The sequence below is a fragment of the Mobula hypostoma genome, chromosome X2 (genome assembly GCF_963921235.1).
Source record: "Mobula hypostoma chromosome X2, sMobHyp1.1, whole genome shotgun sequence".
NCBI lineage: Eukaryota > Metazoa > Chordata > Chondrichthyes > Myliobatiformes > Myliobatidae > Mobula > Mobula hypostoma.
Window position 1 is genome coordinate 18,979,832 of NC_086129.1, and position 18,843 is coordinate 18,998,674.

An 18,843-nucleotide genomic window follows, 5' to 3' on the forward strand; every position below is an offset into this window, starting at 1 on the left:
GTTCAGCCAATTCAATTCATTTCATTGTGATATCAAGAGTTGGCCAACAGCACTGGGTAAAGCAATGTTTATGTGACCAGGGAGCATTCTGGCTATAGTGTTGCAGACATCTGCCAAGGTATTGCTCTATAGCTGGAACATAAGCTATAGCCAACAATATACAAATTTGCCTAGGTGCATACCATTTATGAAAAGTTAGGCAACTCTAATCTGGCTAATTACCAGCCATCAATCCATTTTCAATCATGAGCAAAAGCCATGGAAGTTGTTGTTTACCAGGATAATCAAACTGCACTTACTGTCAATTACTGCTCATCAACAACTGGTTTGGATTTTGTGAGGATCTCAGGCTCCAGATCTCAAACTTGGACCAATCAACTGACCTCCATTGTTGAGGTGAGAACGACTGCCTTTGATACTAAGGCACTAAGTGTGTCCAAAAACAGATAGGCATGAGAACAATGCGGCAAGTCCAGCAATGATTGATAACTATGACATGTCTAGATTCTTCAGACTGCCAACACAAAGCATCCAAAGGCCCACCCTGCAGAACTCAAGAACATTTCAGTCTGCAACCACTGGAAGGAGCACATCAAAGAACTCCTCAACCATGAATCTGTCTTTGAAGAAAATATCCCTTACTCCATCTTTGTTGGTCTAACCTCATCACCATCCAGTTGAACAATAGGTTGAAGACGCCACAATCCAAGACTGAAATCCAATGACAATGCATTATAATCTTGTTAAATTTCTCATCAGAAATTTCAGGAAGAAATTTACAGCCTTATCTTCTGAGAAGACATCAAAAAATCACAGCTATCTTCCAGAACAGAGATAAATCTGAATGTAGAAACGAGGGGGACTAGAAACTGTAAGGAGTCCCTGCTGTCTGTCACAGGGGATGTGGTCCCAAAGAACCTCCTTTTCAACCTTCTTCATCCTGCCACCCTGTGGCTGAAGAGCTGTTCATTGAATTGCAGTGTAGACTGTCTATCAGAGGAACTGAACAGAGAACAGTATTTCTTAAATATCCTTAAATCCTTAATCCTTAAATATAGTCCTTAGGCCAATAATGTTGTGTCAACGTTTTAACCCACTCCAAGGTCTATCTAACTCTTCCCTCCCACATAGCCCTCCATTTTCTTTTCATCCATATGCCTATCTAAGAATCTCTTAAATGCACTTTACCACCACTCCTGACAGTGTGTTCTGTGCACTCACTGTGCACTCTGTGTAAAAGAGCTACCTCTGATATCCTCCTGTACTCTTCCAGCAATCATCTTAGAAGTACATTCAGTTGCCACTTTATTAGGTAAACCTGTACACCTGCTTGTTAATGCAAATACCTTATCAGCCAATCATGTGGCAGCATCTCAATGCATAAAAGCAAGCAGACATGGTCAAGAGGTTCTGTTTTTGTTCTGACCAAATATCAGAATAGGGAAGAAATGTGATCCAATTGACTTTGACCATGGAATGATTGTTTTTGCCAGACGGGGTGGATTATCTCAGAAATTGTTGATTTCCTTGAATTTTTATGCACAACAGTCTCTCGAAAGAATGGTGCATAAAACAAACAAACAAAAGAACATCCAATGAGCGGCAGTTCTGTGGGCAAAAACGCCTTGTTAATGAGAGAGGTCAGAGGAGAATGGCCAGACTGGTTCAAGCTGACAGGAAGGCAACTGTAACTCTCCATGAAGTGGATGTTTTATAGCAGCAGAAGACCATTAAGTACCTCCTGTACTTAATCAAGTGCCCACTGAGTGTATATCCTCTCATATTAGCCATTGCCACCCTGGGAAAAAGGGGCTGGCTGTCCAAATCTATCTATGCCTCTTATCTTATAAAACTCGATCATGTTTTTTCTCAACCTTGCTTGCTCAACCTTTCTTCATAAAATATTTTCTCTAATCCAGGCAGCATCCTGGAAAGTAGCCTCTGCACTCTCCCTGAAGTTTCCACATCCTTCCGAGAATGAGACAACCAAACCTGAACATAACACTATAAGTCTAATTGGAGTCTTATGCAGTCGCAACATTTCCTCGTGGGTCTTGAACTCTATCCCCCAACTAATGAAGGCCAACACACCATAAGCTTTCTTATGAATCCTTTCAACTTGCATGGCAGCCCCATAGAAACTTATAACAACCTTCTACATTATCCACAACAACACAGACCAAATTTAAAGTACATCTAATAACTCCAAGAGAATTAGAAGGAGAAGCAAAAATCTCTGTACATAGCTTCATTTGAGCTCACAAAATCATTTGACTCCAATAACTGAAGGGCTTAGAAAGTCCCTCTCAAGTTTGGCTGCCATTAGAAATTCTCTTCCTCCCCATGAATAATTGTATTCAGCAAGTTTACAACAGATGAAAAGTCATCCTCAGACTGGTTCCAAGCAAGACCATATTATCACTCAAACACTTTAAGAGATCTTTCCTGTTCTTCCGTAAGCATCCGAATCTCACTATTTCCAGTTCTCCTTATGACAGAGAAGGGGGCCACATTGGGCTATCAAGTCCACATACAGTGCAATCACCATCCCCATTAATATCCTCTATAACCTATTCTTCCAGCTGATTTTATCTCTAAGCTACACAGGGTGACAACTTTCAGTGTCAACACACCTCTAAATTGACATGTCTTTGGGGCATGTGAGGAAACTGGAGAACCCAGAAGTTATACAAATGTCAAAAGGAGATAGGCAAATACACACAGACTGGTTTGGAACCAAGTCCCAGGAGCTGTGAGGCAGCACCTTTACTAGCTGCACCATTCTCTACATATGGGGAAAAGGGGAAACTTTTCAAACTCGAATGCTTACTCTCCAAAAAAAGAACTGAGTGATAAAGTTGCAAATTGCAGCTGAGGTTCGCATAATCTCATATTCAGAAACTGAATTTCAAATCATCATTAACTGTACCAAAGAATGGGCCTCTCCAAAGGTCTACAAAATGAAAGCTCCTTCCCTAGCTATTCCTACTGCAGTACACAAACCTTCAAAAATAGAGCTCCATTCTCCACATCATCAAGGCAAATATAGACAAAGATGATGGAGTTCACCATAGTATCAAATTAGTCAGCTTCATACCCAGCATAAAGCTCATGGTCTACCAAGCACCAGCAATTCCTGCTTCCTGTATCCTTCTGAGATATGGAGTGCCAACAACTGGCACAACCAGGAAAGATACAACTGCCACTTTTCCACAAGGTCCTTGCTGATCTAATGGAAGGATATCTGGAGAAGTATCGGGGTACTTTCTCCAGGCAATATTTCCAGCATACCTGCTTAATCACACTCTTTTAACGTGTGGGCAGCTGGCAGGGTGGGAAAAGGCCACACCCTGACTGGGGGAGCGCGGAGCCCAAGCTGGAGAGGCAGAGCATTGGCAAGGAGCCCAGGAAACACGTCTGGAGCCTGTGGAGGGAGGTGGTTGCTGTGGATTCAGGGGAGCAGCGATGTGGTGGGGGGGGGGCGGGATGAAACGTGGCTAATGGAATCAGATAGTGATTATTTTTCCCACCTCCAGGATCCAGCTAGAAGCCCTTTGCCAACAGTTAAGCACTGAATGTGAGCAGTGCAGCTCCTGCAGCTCCCTGTTCCTGCATCAACAGCACACCCTCTGAAAGCCTGGAGCTCTTCAAGGAAGATGGAAATTAGGAAAGCATTGGCAAAGATTATATGGATTAACAACTCATATATTTTTGTAAATGCTGGAAATACTCAGCTAGCCAGTCAGTATCTATGGAGAGGGAAGCAGAGTTCATGCTTTTGGTCAGAAGATCATTCCCTGTTTTCAAATGGCTCTGATTAACTGTTTTCCTATATCCATATTAACCTTTTCCTACAACTATCAATCTAATTAGGTACACTTGTTTTATTCATCAGATATTTATGGCACACAGATAACTTGTATGGCTTAGTCAAGGGTAGATCCTTGGAGACCAATCAGACAGAACATTTTGAAGAGAGTAATCTATGTTGATGAGAGTAATACGTGGTTTATACTGACTTCAATAAAGTCTTTGACAATGCCCCATATGGAAGACTGATCCTAAAGCTCAGGGCCCATGGGATCAGGGGTAAATTATTAAATTGGACCCTAAACTGGCTTGGCAATAAGAGACAGAGGTTGATGGTAGAGAGCTATTTTTGTGATTGGATGCCTGTAATTTGTGATGCTCCGCAGGGATCCTTGGTATTCGTAATACACTGTATTTAAATGATACAGATATAGACGTAGGAGGAATGATCAGTAAGTTCATAGATGGCATTAAGATTGATACCGTTTTGATAGAGAAAGAAGGAAACTCCATCGGGCAAATCAAAAAATTTAGCTCTGAACTAACTCACAAAGTATCCAGAACAGATGATGAGGAGCTACTTCACACGGAGGGCCACAAAGATCAAAACACCCCCATCTGATTGGTCAGCCCAATCAAATTCTAACGGAACTTTCACACGATAAGAGTGTGTTTGAAGAAAACTTAACTATCAGGAAAAATATCTGGGCTGTGGGACTAAGTTGGACGGCTCCTTAAAAGAGCTAGCACAAGTATGTCTGGCTGAATGGCACCCTTCTGCTATCTGTAGTAGCTTTCTAGATAAGATATACTCACTCACTCTGTTCTCACGCACCGATAAAATTTTTCATGTTACTACGTGCAACTTGTCTTTTTCAAGTGATGCAATGTGTCTGAGCCCTCAAGGCCCAAATACTATAGCTCAAGCAAAGTCACTGTCATAGCTATCCCTAACTGAACTCAAACGAGTTTACAGTTTAGTGTCAATAAACGACTGCCAATGGGAGTGTGAAGATGACGCAGAATGAGATCCAATAAATTCTCGTTCATTGAGCGAAATTGAGTCTGGTTGCAAACGTGGTCCTTCGCATTTAAAACAACATCCCCTCATTTTCTTTATCGACGCATGAATGTCAGGTTTAAAAATTGTCCAGACCTGGTGTTGCTTATTTTCATTGGATCCCGAGTTCGGCTGTGCGCCAGACCCCACTCCTTCATTCATCCACCCCTTAGCTTGCGAAGAGGTGTGTAACTAATGGGCGCTGTTCCTTGAACGAGCCGAAACGTCAGCAGCAATCTAAAGGTAAATAAAACGATTCCAACGCACATTCGTTAACACGGTGTGATTTCTGACGGAGTGAGTTGGACTTTTCCTCTCAACAATAATTTGAACTTCCTGCAAAGGCACGAACTGGTTAACTTGGCTGGAATTTAAATACCTTCCCGAGTTCCGTTAGAATGTAATTGCACGATAGACCTGAATACAGACAAAGCGACCCGTCTGGCCCCTTTCACCCCGACTCTTTATATGTTACTGTTCAGAGAAAAATGTTTCAATATGTTTGAGTCTGGATGATCCTGGGGGAGGGGAGGAGGGGTATTTAAGGAACAATTAGAAAAGAGGGCGTATGTTCTGTAAATGACTGTTTACAAAATACCTGGTGTTTTATTTGTTGTGATGCTAGAGTTGGGTTTGGAGTCTTGTAAAAAGTTTCTTGGAATCCCGTTTTTATATATTAAAATTTTCGAGTTTGAATTAGGTTACGGACGGGCCTGGAGCTCCACTCAGCGTCTCGACTTGGTTTAACTTGTTCAAAGCGGAGAGAAGCTCGGTGGGTGAGTGGTGGTGGTAGTTATTCCAGTTATCCGCGGGGCGGCCTCAAAACTTACCTCGGCAGAGTGGTATTATTTCACATTAATTAATTAGAATTGAAAGAAGAAAATAGCGAACGAAGTTAAGCAACATAGAAAAACGGTATCACCATTACGCACGGGTCTCAATAATTCCCTGAGGTTTCTTAAACTCGAGCTGTCTGGTTTTTTGAGGCAGACGGGCTCCACCACAGTATGGACTTTCTTCTTAAGACTTACACATTCAATATTAGACTAGCAATGGACAACTAATCCGCTTGTCTCTTGGGCAAGGTACCGGAGCCACAAAGCGCGACAGGACTTTTAACCAACTTAAAAGGTGAGTGCGAGTTCTTAACCACTAAAGTAACCAAACGCGACAGACAAAGGCATGACAACGGAGGAATCTCGGGTGAAGGGCCGCTGAAAAATGTGAGAATAAGTAACACATTAATTGATCTGATTTCCTTCCTCCGGCTGAACGGAACGCAACAAATCAATCGAAAAGAAGCCGGGGACTACGGGGAGCTCACGGAGTATGTGAAGGTAAAAGAAAGGAACAAAAATGAAAAGAATAAGAGGTAGGAAAGAAAAGAGAAGCCAAGAGGCCTGGAAAAATGAGTGAAAACATGGCAATGAGATGAATAGATGTTAACTCTGTTGCACATAAACTAGGAATGGGGAAACCTGAGAAAAAGTGATGAACATAATGGCTGGAAAATAGAAAGAAGGAAATAGACAGTGAGTAGATACGGACAGATAATTGTTAGATAAACAGCCGAAGGAACAGCGCTGGACAGTTCGGGAGCAGCATCATTTGCAGGAGTGCTTGTGTGTCTGCTGCGGATTAGGAGAAAGTAGTTTTCAATTTGAATGAGTTTGGGTGCATTTTATGCCCGCGGTGTGCGGTTGGACACTTCCAAACCTCCGACAGGAAATCTAGAGAGAACTGGGTGAAAGGGGCACTGGCTAAACCCAACTTTTGTGCACACTCTCAAATGTGGGACTTCTTTCAGGACGTGGAAGCAAACGGAACACGACTCGGGGCAGCTTGGAGGAAAATGTTTCAGACTGTCCCAGACACCTCGTCTTACGTAAAGGTAAGATTGAGGCCGTAGTAAGCAACCAGGCCAGTGCAGTGGCCTGATATTAAACTCATGGAGCATGTCCGAGAGAAAAAAAGGTATTTATTGTTAGGAAGGACGGAGGAGAAATTAACGCTTGCTCGGAAAACAATATCGAATTAGTCCTCGTTTAGCCAGCATTTAACGTCCCGGCTAAAATCAATTCCTAATTTTAATTTGCTCAACTTTGGGTTTCTAGTTAAACCATGTGTACCCAAGTGGCTTCCAATTCAGACTGGCAGGAGGGAACAACCCCTGATCTGCTGTTTAGTTAAAAATGAACGAAAGTCGTTCTTTACCCTCCTCAAGCCCTATGCGGTTTGTCTTCAGTACGGAGACATTACCGCTGGCCTGTCGCTCCTTCGTTTCAAAATATCACTCTGACTCTCGTGTCATTCCTAAAAATCTATACAGTGAAAAATATTTCCTCGCAATCTGCGAGACTCCTGATACTACTGGGCAACAGCTCGACACGTTTTTAAAAAGTTTAATGAAAATCTCAAATTTTAATGATACTATCCACCCCACACCACCAAAACATTAATCTTAGACGTGAACATGGATTCCAAGCTAAGAAGCAGCAATCACAATTGTTCTTTTACATGTAGAAACTCGGTTTTATTTATCACGGGCCTGGTCTCACCGTGAGTGAAACAAAGTCAATCCAGTGAATAACTAACCACGACAGTTTTAAGCTTCGCGTTCATTTCGAGATCGCATCAATGTGAGCAATGGTTCCAGAACTGCTTTTGAAATGGAGTTTTACATCAGTTTAGAACTGGGATAAAGATACAGCCGTGGTCTGTCAACTGAGTTTTCGGTTTTTCAAGGCATAAAACCAAAGGTTCAGCTACTTGTTTATAGAAAACTACTGTTTAACTCTCAGCTAAAATGTTCTTTGCTCCACAGTTATCCCCTTTCCTGCAGAGAAATTCTCTGAGACCCAAGACCTATTCAAATCTCATTCGACGAACTGATAGGCGCCTTCAGACTGAAATTCCCCCATTTTAAAACAAAACCGTTAAATACATTATTAAAAATAAAAATTGAAAACCCATTTGTAGCATCCAAGTTTGACCCGTTACGTAGATACAATCCGTTCACTATTTGTGCGCGCATCTGTGTAATTCAAAGATCTTTTAAACTTAAGTTTTTAATTATATCTAACACAAAATAAATATTCCGCTCATTTTGCGATCGCTGCGTGTTCCTAACCTTTCTGTCGTGTTTTTACAATGTGGAAATCAGTCATTTGCAGGTGCGTAACGGTCTGGATCCATTTATTTCAGACACTGTAGGCACTAACACTTAATCAAAGGGGAACCAATATCACAGGGATTGAAATGCGCCTCAAACTATTCAAAGAACACCTTCAGAAAACATTTATGCTTCTAATATTTTACGGCAGTATGCGCACTTCGAGTTTGTACCTAACGCCCTTGCAATAGCACATTTTTTTTCATCCAGTCATAACGTTTGTGTTATGATACAAAGGCTGTTTTACAGACAGTCTCCAACTAAGGGGGAGAGGTCTGCGAAAGTGGAACAATTCTCAGTCTGTTCCCTGCTCTTACTGCGAGCCAGGGTTCAACCAAAGCTTATCGAGAGAGAGAGAGAAAGAGAGAGAGAGAGAGAGAGAGAGAGAGAGAGAGAGAGAGAGAGAGACGGAGAGAGAGAGAGAGAGAGGACAGAGAGGAGGGAGGGAGGGAGGGACAGAGAGCGAAAGACAGAGAGAGCGAGTGTAAAACTCAGTATTCGGAGGAAAGCCACTCCATGGGGTTACCATGAGATAATCGGTCCTCTCATTACAATGCTCCGAACTGCGAGACCCTGATCTAATTACAATCGGACAGTTATTACTTTCTAAAGATAACTGTGCATTAATTTTTTAAGCACGTCGAGACAAAACCCTAAAGCAGGAAAGCACGAAATACTTTGCAGTTATATTATGTTTCATTCAAGCGCATCCAGGTCCTGGTTGCAGACTTGTTTTCCTAAGGTCAGCGGAGACTATGAGTTCTCCAATAAAAATAAATCTCAAATTAATTATGCCCCCGAGCAACGGCTCAGACAGTTTGCTTGTGTATTTGGAGTAGCAGATTTTTCTCTCCCCTTTCACCATCTTCTTACGTCTCTTGTAATTGTGGGAACTTGTCCTTATTCTTAAAAAATAGGAATGTTAATCTGGTTCCTTGTGTTTTGATTTCCGAACTGCCCATTGTCCCATCACAATTGCATATTTTGCCAATTCTAGAGAGGCTTCATAAACTGCGCGTTGCAATATTCTTTTTGGTTGCAAAACTTTAACACATGCATTACGCAGCTTTCCTATGCATCTTGAAATGTCATACCAGAAGGAATCTGAATTTGTCCCATTTCAAATTGTAAACAGATCTTGATGATGATTTGCCCTGCCCTGTTTCCTTAGTGATTGAGGAACCCCGACTCTCTCACATGACCAAGTGGGCCAACACTCAATGTTCAGGTCTTCCGAAGCGTGCGCGCGCAAACAAGAAATACATTTCTGTACAACAGGATGATGTGCGCGTGTGTTGATGAGGCGGAGGAATGGTGAAGGATCGAGCCCTCTGCTAGGCATGGAGGTGGTGGGGCTGTGGTCAGATTGGGACCATCCTGTGAGAAATGATCCCCATAGTGACAACAAGTTCGGTACTCTGGAGAAAGCCTGGTCTTGAAAGCGGCTGTTCTGCTGTTAGCTGGAGACAGACTCCCTGCCTGATACATGTCTTCTGAATAGCAAACTCTCGCGTGTAAAGACGAGCAATTAAACATAATCACAATCATATTATTCTTAGTGTTCGTAAATAACATTCTTATATCATTGACGCGCAAAAGAAAGCAAATGCACGGGTACCCACCCGAATTTAATGCACTTTCGCATTACACCGAAGGTTTAATTAGGTCTTAGATACGGAACCAAGTTCCAATGTCCGCATAAAGAACGCCTTCGGTGTAAATATAGGATCGAAACTTTGCCATTATCACTGCATCGAATATTCACCCCATCAGTGAGCGCACCGCGACTCCCCGGCGGTCTCCACACGCTGCAGCTGCACTGAGATGCTGTCTGGATTGATGGGGATAATTTCAGAGGGGGAGGGTACTGTAGGTTTTTAACTCGCCAATTTAGTGAAGAGTGGGAGAGAGGAAAAAATTGAATTAGGAGACTGGAGACTTGAGGACGCGTTCAAATAACAGGAGCACAAGGTCGAATGGGAGTTTTCACATCGATATATCTGAAAATATAGAATTTTCACCAGGTAAAGTCTTCATTCTAAATTATACAATTTTAGTAAGTGTTCCGAAAAGTATACTTTGTAAAAAGATTGCTGGTGTAACAGCTGCCTGTCGCGTTTGCTGGAAAAGTGATAGATCGACTCTTATATAGGTTTTATGTACTTCTTTGACAACTTTTTGCCGTTGGTGCTTGTGCTGGGCCGTTCGTGGCTGTTATTTTCTAATGTGGAAATTCCCGCTAGATCATCAGAAACAGCAGGAAACGTGTTGCAAAAAAATCCTCTAGCGATGTGAGTTGTGCCATAAAAAGCGCTGAAAGTTCGTTTGAAAGTTAAAACATAGTAACTCTGCAGCGTTTGGATTAAGAGGCTGCTTGTGTGTACAGTATAGGAGTGTACGTCGTGCAGCAGGCGTTGAACGCATTTAGGCTGCGGGGCGCTTCCCAACAGGAAAGCGCATTTGACCCACGGAAAATGAGACGTCGCTATTGTTACTCTTTCCTTATCTTGACGGACAAAATATCCTGCTTTAAAAACATGTGTAATGAACCCCCATCATTGGTTCAGCGGCTTCCTCTCAAGCGGCTGACTTCACTTCCCAAAATTGCCAATCTTTCATCCGGTTACCTCGCCTGTCCGACAAGAAATTGCGGTTGTAATTACCTCCTGACTGTGTCATGTGTGGGATATTGTTCCGATTTGGGGAAAAGGGAAGAAATCGGGTGAAATGGACGGCACGATTACGGTAAGGGTAGATGGGAGGGGTGGGATGTGCTTCAGAGATTGCCCGTCATATACATCTCATTGCCACCCTTTCCTTGGGGCCGCGGTTTTGAGCAAGTTTCCAGCCCAAAGCGGTAATCCGATTTCCTCATTTTTCCACGTCCTGCTAAATTTCCTTTTCCTTTTAAGCATTGATGCCGGACTGGGAGACTCGGTTTCAGTCAGTAGGGCGCCTGTGATAAAGAGGCGTGTTGAGGGAGTCCCGGTGAGTGTCAGCCTTTCCGCACCGAGTAGACTTTGCTTCTCTTTATTCACTTGGATAAGCATGTTCCCAACTTGGGTGTTGCTCGTAAACCTGGCCATTACTAACGGGATTAAACGAGATGGGTGGGCGATTCGAGGACTGGGGTGATCGGGCGCTCAATGCAAGGTGGTAAGAACCTGTCCACGGATCGCCGGGACTATCACGAAATGCGCAATGTTACATGGCACTGCACCCGAGACCCATTTCGCAAATTGATGGGCCCCTCAGTACCCCCAGAGATATCCAGCGTGCGCCAAACACTAAGCAGCAAGCATTGTCTGATGCACTTCGTGTGTTTAGAATTTGTTTGAATGCATAATAGCGAGACTGATCGCATGTTTTTCCAGTCTGCTTACGGGCGATATCTCGCTGCCCGTTTCAGAGTAGCGCGTCCCGCCATCTGCAGCTTATAGACAGAATTTATTTGTCTCAGATGTTCCATATGTAATTGTGAGCTGCCTCCGTATCGGAGAGGGTCCTACAGAATACGTAGTTAAGTTAGTTAAAGAAATACAAAGTGAAGAACTCGCCTGGACAGAAGGAGCGATCACATTAAACGAATATGTTAAGTTGTTCAAAGGTTTGATTGACTCATAACTGAACACCGGGGTTCTCATCAATTTCCCCGACCTTATCAACTAAACATACACTTCCGTTCTTTACACCCATGTTTCCTGGCAGATTTCCTTTTCCCTTAATGCACTAAAGATGAAAAACTTTGCCTTTCTCTCCCTGCACTCCCCAAAGGAATGTCTGAGTGTTGTTGCCCCGCATTTGTCAGCACGTTCGTCATTTGTCATGACTTTTTTTTCTCTGCAACTTGCTTTGGCTTGGATCAGGATCCACCGCTTCTCCTTCCTGCCTCCTCTACTCCTGTTCTATTCGTCCACTTTAGTGCAATTTGGGATTGGGTTGCACCAATAGAAAAGCAAAGCGGCGGATGAACGGTGTGTCACTGAGGTTTGCCATTGCCCTTGACTGTCAAAGTGCCGCGATGTAGAAAGGCAAAGGCTGCACTGAATCCTACAGCAGGATCAAGCCAATAACAGTACGGGCACCTTTAGCCACCTCAGAACGTTCTTGCAGGTTTGTCCAGCCAACACCTACATCCCGACTTTGCACCGCATGTATATGCGATCTTAATCATTCCCAGAGATATCCGTGTTCTTTCGAAGTTGGTCGAAAGATTGCTGGAGCACTAATCCAATTACAGGTCAAACACTCAATATTAAATATTTATATATCTTTCAGTTTTAAATGGAGTAACGTAGATTCCCAAAGTACTCAGCTATTGGGCTAGTGCTGAGATTTGCAAATTATAGGCCATTGCACATGAACACACGTATTAATCACACACAGGGACGGAAACAGAAAAAAATGTAACACATTTACAATGTGAAGGTAGGCGTACCCTATGTAATGGCATAATGGTTGAATAAGTTTGGAGTTACTTTGAGTAATTAGCCCGACGTCTATAGAACAGAACATCGTGTTGGTCTGAAGAAGGGGGCGCTGTATTTGCGTTTGTCTGTTTTTTCTCTCTCCGTTTGAAGGGTCCAGTTTGAGAAGTTGTTTCTGCTGCCTCTTTCGAACTCTCTCATTCGGTGTCCCGTGTTTGTTCTGTTTCCAGGAGGCCCTGTCCGTTGTGAGCGACGACCAATCTCTGTTTGACACCACGTACGTCGCTGCACAGCTTCCCAAAACGGATATGACGGCTTCAGCTGCCGCCGACTATGGACAAACGCACAAAATTAACCCATTGCCTCAACAAGATTGGATCAATCAACCTGTCAGGGCAAATATTAAGAGAGAATATGACAACATTAACGGCTCCAGGTAACACCGGATCAGCCGGCTCCTTCTGGGAATGCACATCCTAATTTGCATTCAGCCAGACATACTGTAAATGCTTCTAATGTGATGCTCTCGAAGAATTTCCAGACAGCCTAATATATTCAGTTGATTTATATTAATATATTCAGTTGACCTAAGCAGGAGTTATAACATCTTTTCCTCGCTTTCCGTAGAACTGGAAACACAAAGAGAATGTCCCTATATAAACAGGTCCGCTGTATTTGCTATAAAGTGCACGAATAGCAAGAATTATCTTTGCGGTATCAACACTTGAGGAATATTCATAGCAACCTACAAGACCACGATGCGTTGTGTGAATACACCTCGGTCCCCTAAACTTCTCAGCAAAGCAAAGCATCTCGCTACCTGCGGCCCTTCGACTCTGGTATAGATTGCTGGAGGGTGCTCAGCTGTTCCATGTTCCGCTTGCTCACCATCTACCCAAAGGGAAGTATAGTCTCTTGGAAAGTGGTGAGGACCACTAACAATCCCAAACATACAAATGAAACGTCTTCTAGCCACAAGTAACAGGCCTTGAGGCGTGGGTCAAGGAGAAGTGACTGCTGGAGGAGTAAAAAGTCCCAGTCCGTACCTCTGGTATCCGATCGGCGAAGGACCATTTCCACTTGTTTGGACAAAATGAGGGCGGACCTTCCGCATAAATGGATTGCTGGATAACTTCACGTGTGAAATTGCGAATAGGTCAAACTAGAGGGATTCAACCAGCTCCCTTCCCTCAGAGATACAATAAGTAGGCTAATTTATTTAGAGTCAGAGAAGGGCGAGGGAAGAAGGAGCGTTATGTATCATACTCTCACTTTTACTGATTCATTTTATTTTATATTTGTTGAATTCACATTCTCGATTTACCAAGGTGGGATTTGAACTCATTCTCTTTGGTACCTTTTTATTTAATATTCTTCCCCCTGTATAGCACTCTAAGAGCAGATCCTACCGATCAAGTGACAAACCCTAACCCCCAACACACACACACACACACTCTCCGCAGCTAGCTGAGTACATCTGAGTGCAGTTGTTGTAATGAGAAACAGTGAAATCATTCATTTTGAAATTGATCGGGGATATTGGTGACACAATCTGCCCCACCTCTCCCATTCCTCCCTCATACTTTGCATGAAATGGTGGGGCTTTTTATGTCCAGTTGAGAGAGTAAAGCGGCTCTCGGTGTAAAATCTCATTCGATCAGTGCGCCAACTTGAATCATTCTGCTCACATCGCTGGAAAAGAATTATCTGTGGATTACATTTTTTCTTACCCTTGTTTATTTCTTTGCTATCATTTTCCCACCCCTTTTATAAACGCTGAAGTACCTGTACAATTTCGAACATGCCTATATTGCTTTTACCCCCGGGACAAACTCAACATTTGCAAAATAGAAGACCAGAAAAAGTAGAAGTCGATGGCGCTATAACCTGAGAAATTACAAACAGATTCACAAAGGCATTTGGTTGCATCTTTGCGCACAAGGGAATGTCTATGATTCTTTTAGGAGACGCAATTGAAATTTTATTTGGACCAATATATAATCTCTCGCCGGTCTCTCTACCATATGAGGTCTAACTAAAATGATTCACAGCACGGTGTTCTTGGCAACCGCTGTCTACGTTTTCTTAAGGTTCTTAAGGGAAAAATGTAAGCAAGTCTATCAGGTAGTGACAGTTCCGTCGCTGTACCTATATTTCTTTGTCCTTCCATTCTCGCAATGACTCTTCTGCTTATTTCCATTGACAGAGATTCACCTGTGGACTGCAGCATTGCGAAATGCAATAAGCTGGTCAGCGGCACTGACACCAACTCCATGACTTACAGCAGTTACATAGACGAGAAGGATGGCCTCCCTCCGCCCAACATGACCACCAACGAGAGGAGGGTGATCGTTCCGGCAGGTAATTAGTCTCGAAAACAGGCCCGAGGGTGGAGATGAAGGTGGAAGAGTTGTCTTTAGACTCAGCGTGTGATCTTTGGTTCCCTCTGATGTATGGAGATCTCTGCATACAAACTCGGTGGCCACAAGCTGCCGATATTAATGTAGTGAGGCGAAATGCCAGGGAAACGGCCCCACCACAACGCAGAAATTGACTAAATTTGATTCAATTATGCACTGAATTGCTAATACCAGAAATTAGCCGAGTAGGTTGGATACATCTGGATTGAGTAAATCAATCGCTGAGCCGACTGGGTGGGAGATAAACCCCATCACATAGAATAGTACTGCACTTTAGGTGAAACATCGTGCGGATTGGGGGATTAGTATTATGGAGTCGGTGCGGCTTGTGAGGGTATTGAATAAATTATTTAAATGGCTGGCATTCTGCAGATCCCACACTTTGGAGTCCGGAGCATGTCAGGCAGTGGCTGGATTGGGCCATCAAGGAGTATGGGCTGCTAGAGGTTGATACGAGCCTCTTTCACAACACGGACGGCAAGGAACTGTGCAAAATGAACAAGGAGGACTTTCTCCGCCTGACCTCTCTCTACAACGCCGAGGTCCTGCTCTCACATCTCAATTACCTCAGGGAAAGTAAGTAGTATCTCTGCTTTTATCAGCGGTGGAACGCAGAAGTGAGTCACTTTGCTGCCTCGGATCGAATTAGAGAAAGAAAATGTGATCAAGGTGTTTCCACTTCTGCAGCTGCGGGAAACAATGAAAAGATCACCAATGTTTTGCTGTAAAACATGTGTGTGTGTGTGTGTGTGTGTGTGTATTTACAGCAAAACAATATATTCGCGGGCTTTGAAATTCAAATGTATTGAAATATTTGCAGCTTTCAAAGAGATACATGGTCAATTTCCAGGTATACTGGTTCCCAGACACTAATTATTCCCCACCCCCGCCCAACCCCACACCGCTCTTCCCTTTCATCCATGTCTCCGGTCCTTGGAGGAATCTTTCATCTTCCGGTTCCTGGCACGATAGACTCAAAATCATCAATTGAGTGACGATGGGGTTAATTGTCGTGAGGCTTGAAAAGAGGGCGTGTGTGTGGGAGCTGGGACGGATTTGCAGGTTGCTTGTATTATTTCATTATTGTGACTGAGAGCAATGTATTTTATCAAAAGCTGGACCGTTAGGTTCTTCTCTTACTGTGTTACGCAAGGAAACTCGGATTAAGATTTTGCAAAATTCTCAGAGCTGAATACATTATATTGCTGATAACATACTTCAACTGAATATAATTATTACAGAAAATTAAAAGTTTGAAATGACTTGAGAACACGTCTTGATCTGGTTTCGTTCGCCATTGTAATCCGCCTTCTCAGTCTCAGTTTAATTCTTCTAACTCTTATTGTGAAAGGATCTTTGACGACAGAAGACTTTGAGATATATTGTATTAAATCCGTATATGTTGTCAGTATGGGATGAAAAACTCCACAATGTAAGAATATTTATCAGTGAACAAAACAATAACATATCCGTTTCCCACCTACCCCTTGGCCGACAAACTTGAACGTCCCAAGGCCGGGAAATTTCGGCGGTGTGAACTGGCTTGTTTTCTTTGAGTGAACGAGAGATATTCTAGTCTTTCTTAAGTCATGTTGTTTGTAAACGAGGTTTGCTTTCTTTCGGGTGAATTTCTATGGATTTCTCCATCGTCTGTTGAAGCTGGAATGGGAATTTTCCCGGAAACTGAATTCAGTGCAAATGGAACCGGGTTTAAAGGGTTGATAATTGATTAAAAGCAGCTCTGCTCGTCATAAAAAAAAACACAATGATAGTCCAAAGGACGTGACAACCTTTATTATGTGCTTAAAAGTTAGACTTACCTTTACATAAACACGATTGATATTGAAAAGGACATGAAGTGGCGGTGCTCACTGAGGGTTGTCGCACGTCAGGGAAATTAGTTTTAGGATGAACTTCCCGTGTTCATTAGTTGCTAAGAGGTTTGAGGCCGTGTTACATTAATAGTTCTGTACTTCAGATATCTAGAACAACCATGTGTGTGCAACTCTGAGTCTGTCCATAGCTTCGGAAATCCAAACGCTCGGATTTGAGGACAGTGGCTTTGGCTTTAAACGAATGCGGGATAGAAAACTCGCAGCGGGCGCTCGAAGAGCCACGCCCTATTGTGGACATACATCCGTCTGTTTTTTTCTGTCAGACAATTCCAGAGTTGGTTGCCGATTTGCGACTTGCGCACCTCTAACACAAACAAAGTCATGTCTTTGGGGCTCATGAGGTTTGGTCGGACGGCCATATCCGATCCCCTGGAACTGTCTGTCTCAATAAACCGAAAAAAACATGAACCGCATCTACTTCCTTTAAGTTCTAAGCGGTACCACAATCACTGTTCCTTTGGGTACCGTGATAAAGGCAGTGAAATCCCCCGCAGAGCTTTAGAACATAGGCTAGACAGCAGAAATATATCATGGTGTAAATCTTGCTCGAAGTTTAATATGAGTGTATTGGACAGTCCTGGAGTTAACGAAGAAGTAAACAAAAAAGAACAGAACACGACGACATGCATTTTCCCGCCCAATCTTTTATACTTAATTTTCAGGAGGAATCTTGCGTAGAAAATCAAAATTAGATGATCGTTTCCCTTCAATCACCCGGAACACACAATTCCAAACATACACGGTTGGGGGAGGACCCACATACACCTATAAGGAGTTAATTAATCGCATTTCAGAAATATTTTCTCCTATCTAGCTGCATTTAGAATGCAGCCCTTTGAAATTTCCATCATAGAAATTAAGAACTAAGCATTTTTTATCAATTAGAAAGAAAATAAAATAATTAATCGACGGGTTCGTCAGCAGTGTAATGTCAGAAATAGATCCGTAAAGTTACATTATTCCACCAAGGTCTCAAGCCAAACACCAAGGTGGTACACAGTTTAATTTGACTGACTTTATTCAACGACTACTTTCAAAGCTGGCGATTTGATTTACTTGGACTGATCCTACATTTTGATGCAGCTGAACCGGCACTTCATTTCCCCGGAGCGCAAGTAAACAATTCGCTGAAGAACCCGTTCAGCGACTTGCTGGCACTCCTTCATCCCCGCTCTGGAGGCAAGAGAGATAGAGAGAGCAACATATGACCTCAGACAAAGCAAAGAACGAAGGCACATTGAGGGTAGATTATAGTGAATTCCGACTGAGTTCTGAGCGAAGGTGTATGGGGGCAGATAGCTGAACCAGAGCAAAGAGAGGACTGCAGTGCAGGGTCTGGTTTGGATTCTCTGTGAAGTGACCCGAAAGAGTTCCCACGCGGGCTATGCTGCTGTCAGCGCTCGTCTGTTCTCCCCAAAGGGTCCCAGATGCTTCGAATAGCTGTCCTATCACTATCGTAAAAGTCCTGGTGAAATCTGACTCATGTCGGCTGCGTGTCATCTGTTGTTTTGTTTCGTGCCTCCAGCTGTGTATTTTTTAGGGTCGCAAACACGAGGAATTCTTTATTTATTGTATTGTTGCCAGTGTATCATGGCTTAAGAACATCTGAATATCATACTCATAGGTGAGGTTGAGTATTTATAAATTATGAATGAATCGAAATGAAATATTTGTCGAATAGAACATCTGTACATCTGTAATTTTCCGTAGCCTTATAACCTTCCAGGATATCTGTGCTCCTGGAATTCTATATCTGTGATTATCCCAAAGTTCGTTACACCTGAAAAGAATGAATACTGCCTGAACTACAGCATCCTTTAATATTTTGTATTTGATTTGATTGCTAGCAATCACAATATTTTGATTTTACATTTTTATCATTATTAGTGACCCGCCCCGTGTAGATTTACTAGAGAACATCAGAATCAGAATCGGAGTTAATAGAATCGGCATACGTGGTGAAATTTGTTGACTTAGTGGAAGCAGTACAATGCAATACATGTTAAATATAGAAAAAAATAAGTAAATCAATTGCATTAAGTATATATAATGGTTAAAT

At 42.8% G+C, this 18,843-nt stretch overlaps 1 protein-coding gene across 10 annotated transcripts in view; it reads left to right on the forward strand.

The window, feature by feature from the left end:
• Positions 1 to 5,045: 5,045 nt before the first annotated feature.
• The window catches only part of fli1 (Fli-1 proto-oncogene, ETS transcription factor), a 73,304-nt gene continuing 59,506 nt past the window's right edge, over positions 5,046 to 18,843 (forward strand). The window contains exons 1-7 of one of the 10 annotated variants that reach the window (XM_063038774.1): positions 5,271 to 5,646; positions 5,861 to 6,001; positions 6,173 to 6,207; positions 6,678 to 6,761; positions 12,700 to 12,905; positions 14,676 to 14,830; positions 15,262 to 15,465. In XM_063038774.1, coding sequence (XP_062894844.1) covers positions 6,723 to 6,761; positions 12,700 to 12,905; positions 14,676 to 14,830; positions 15,262 to 15,465 — 604 coding nt within the window. In that variant the 5' untranslated portion in view covers positions 5,271 to 5,646; positions 5,861 to 6,001; positions 6,173 to 6,207; positions 6,678 to 6,722. The other 9 variants (XM_063038776.1, XM_063038772.1, XM_063038778.1 and 6 more) reach the window with 9 other exon arrangements.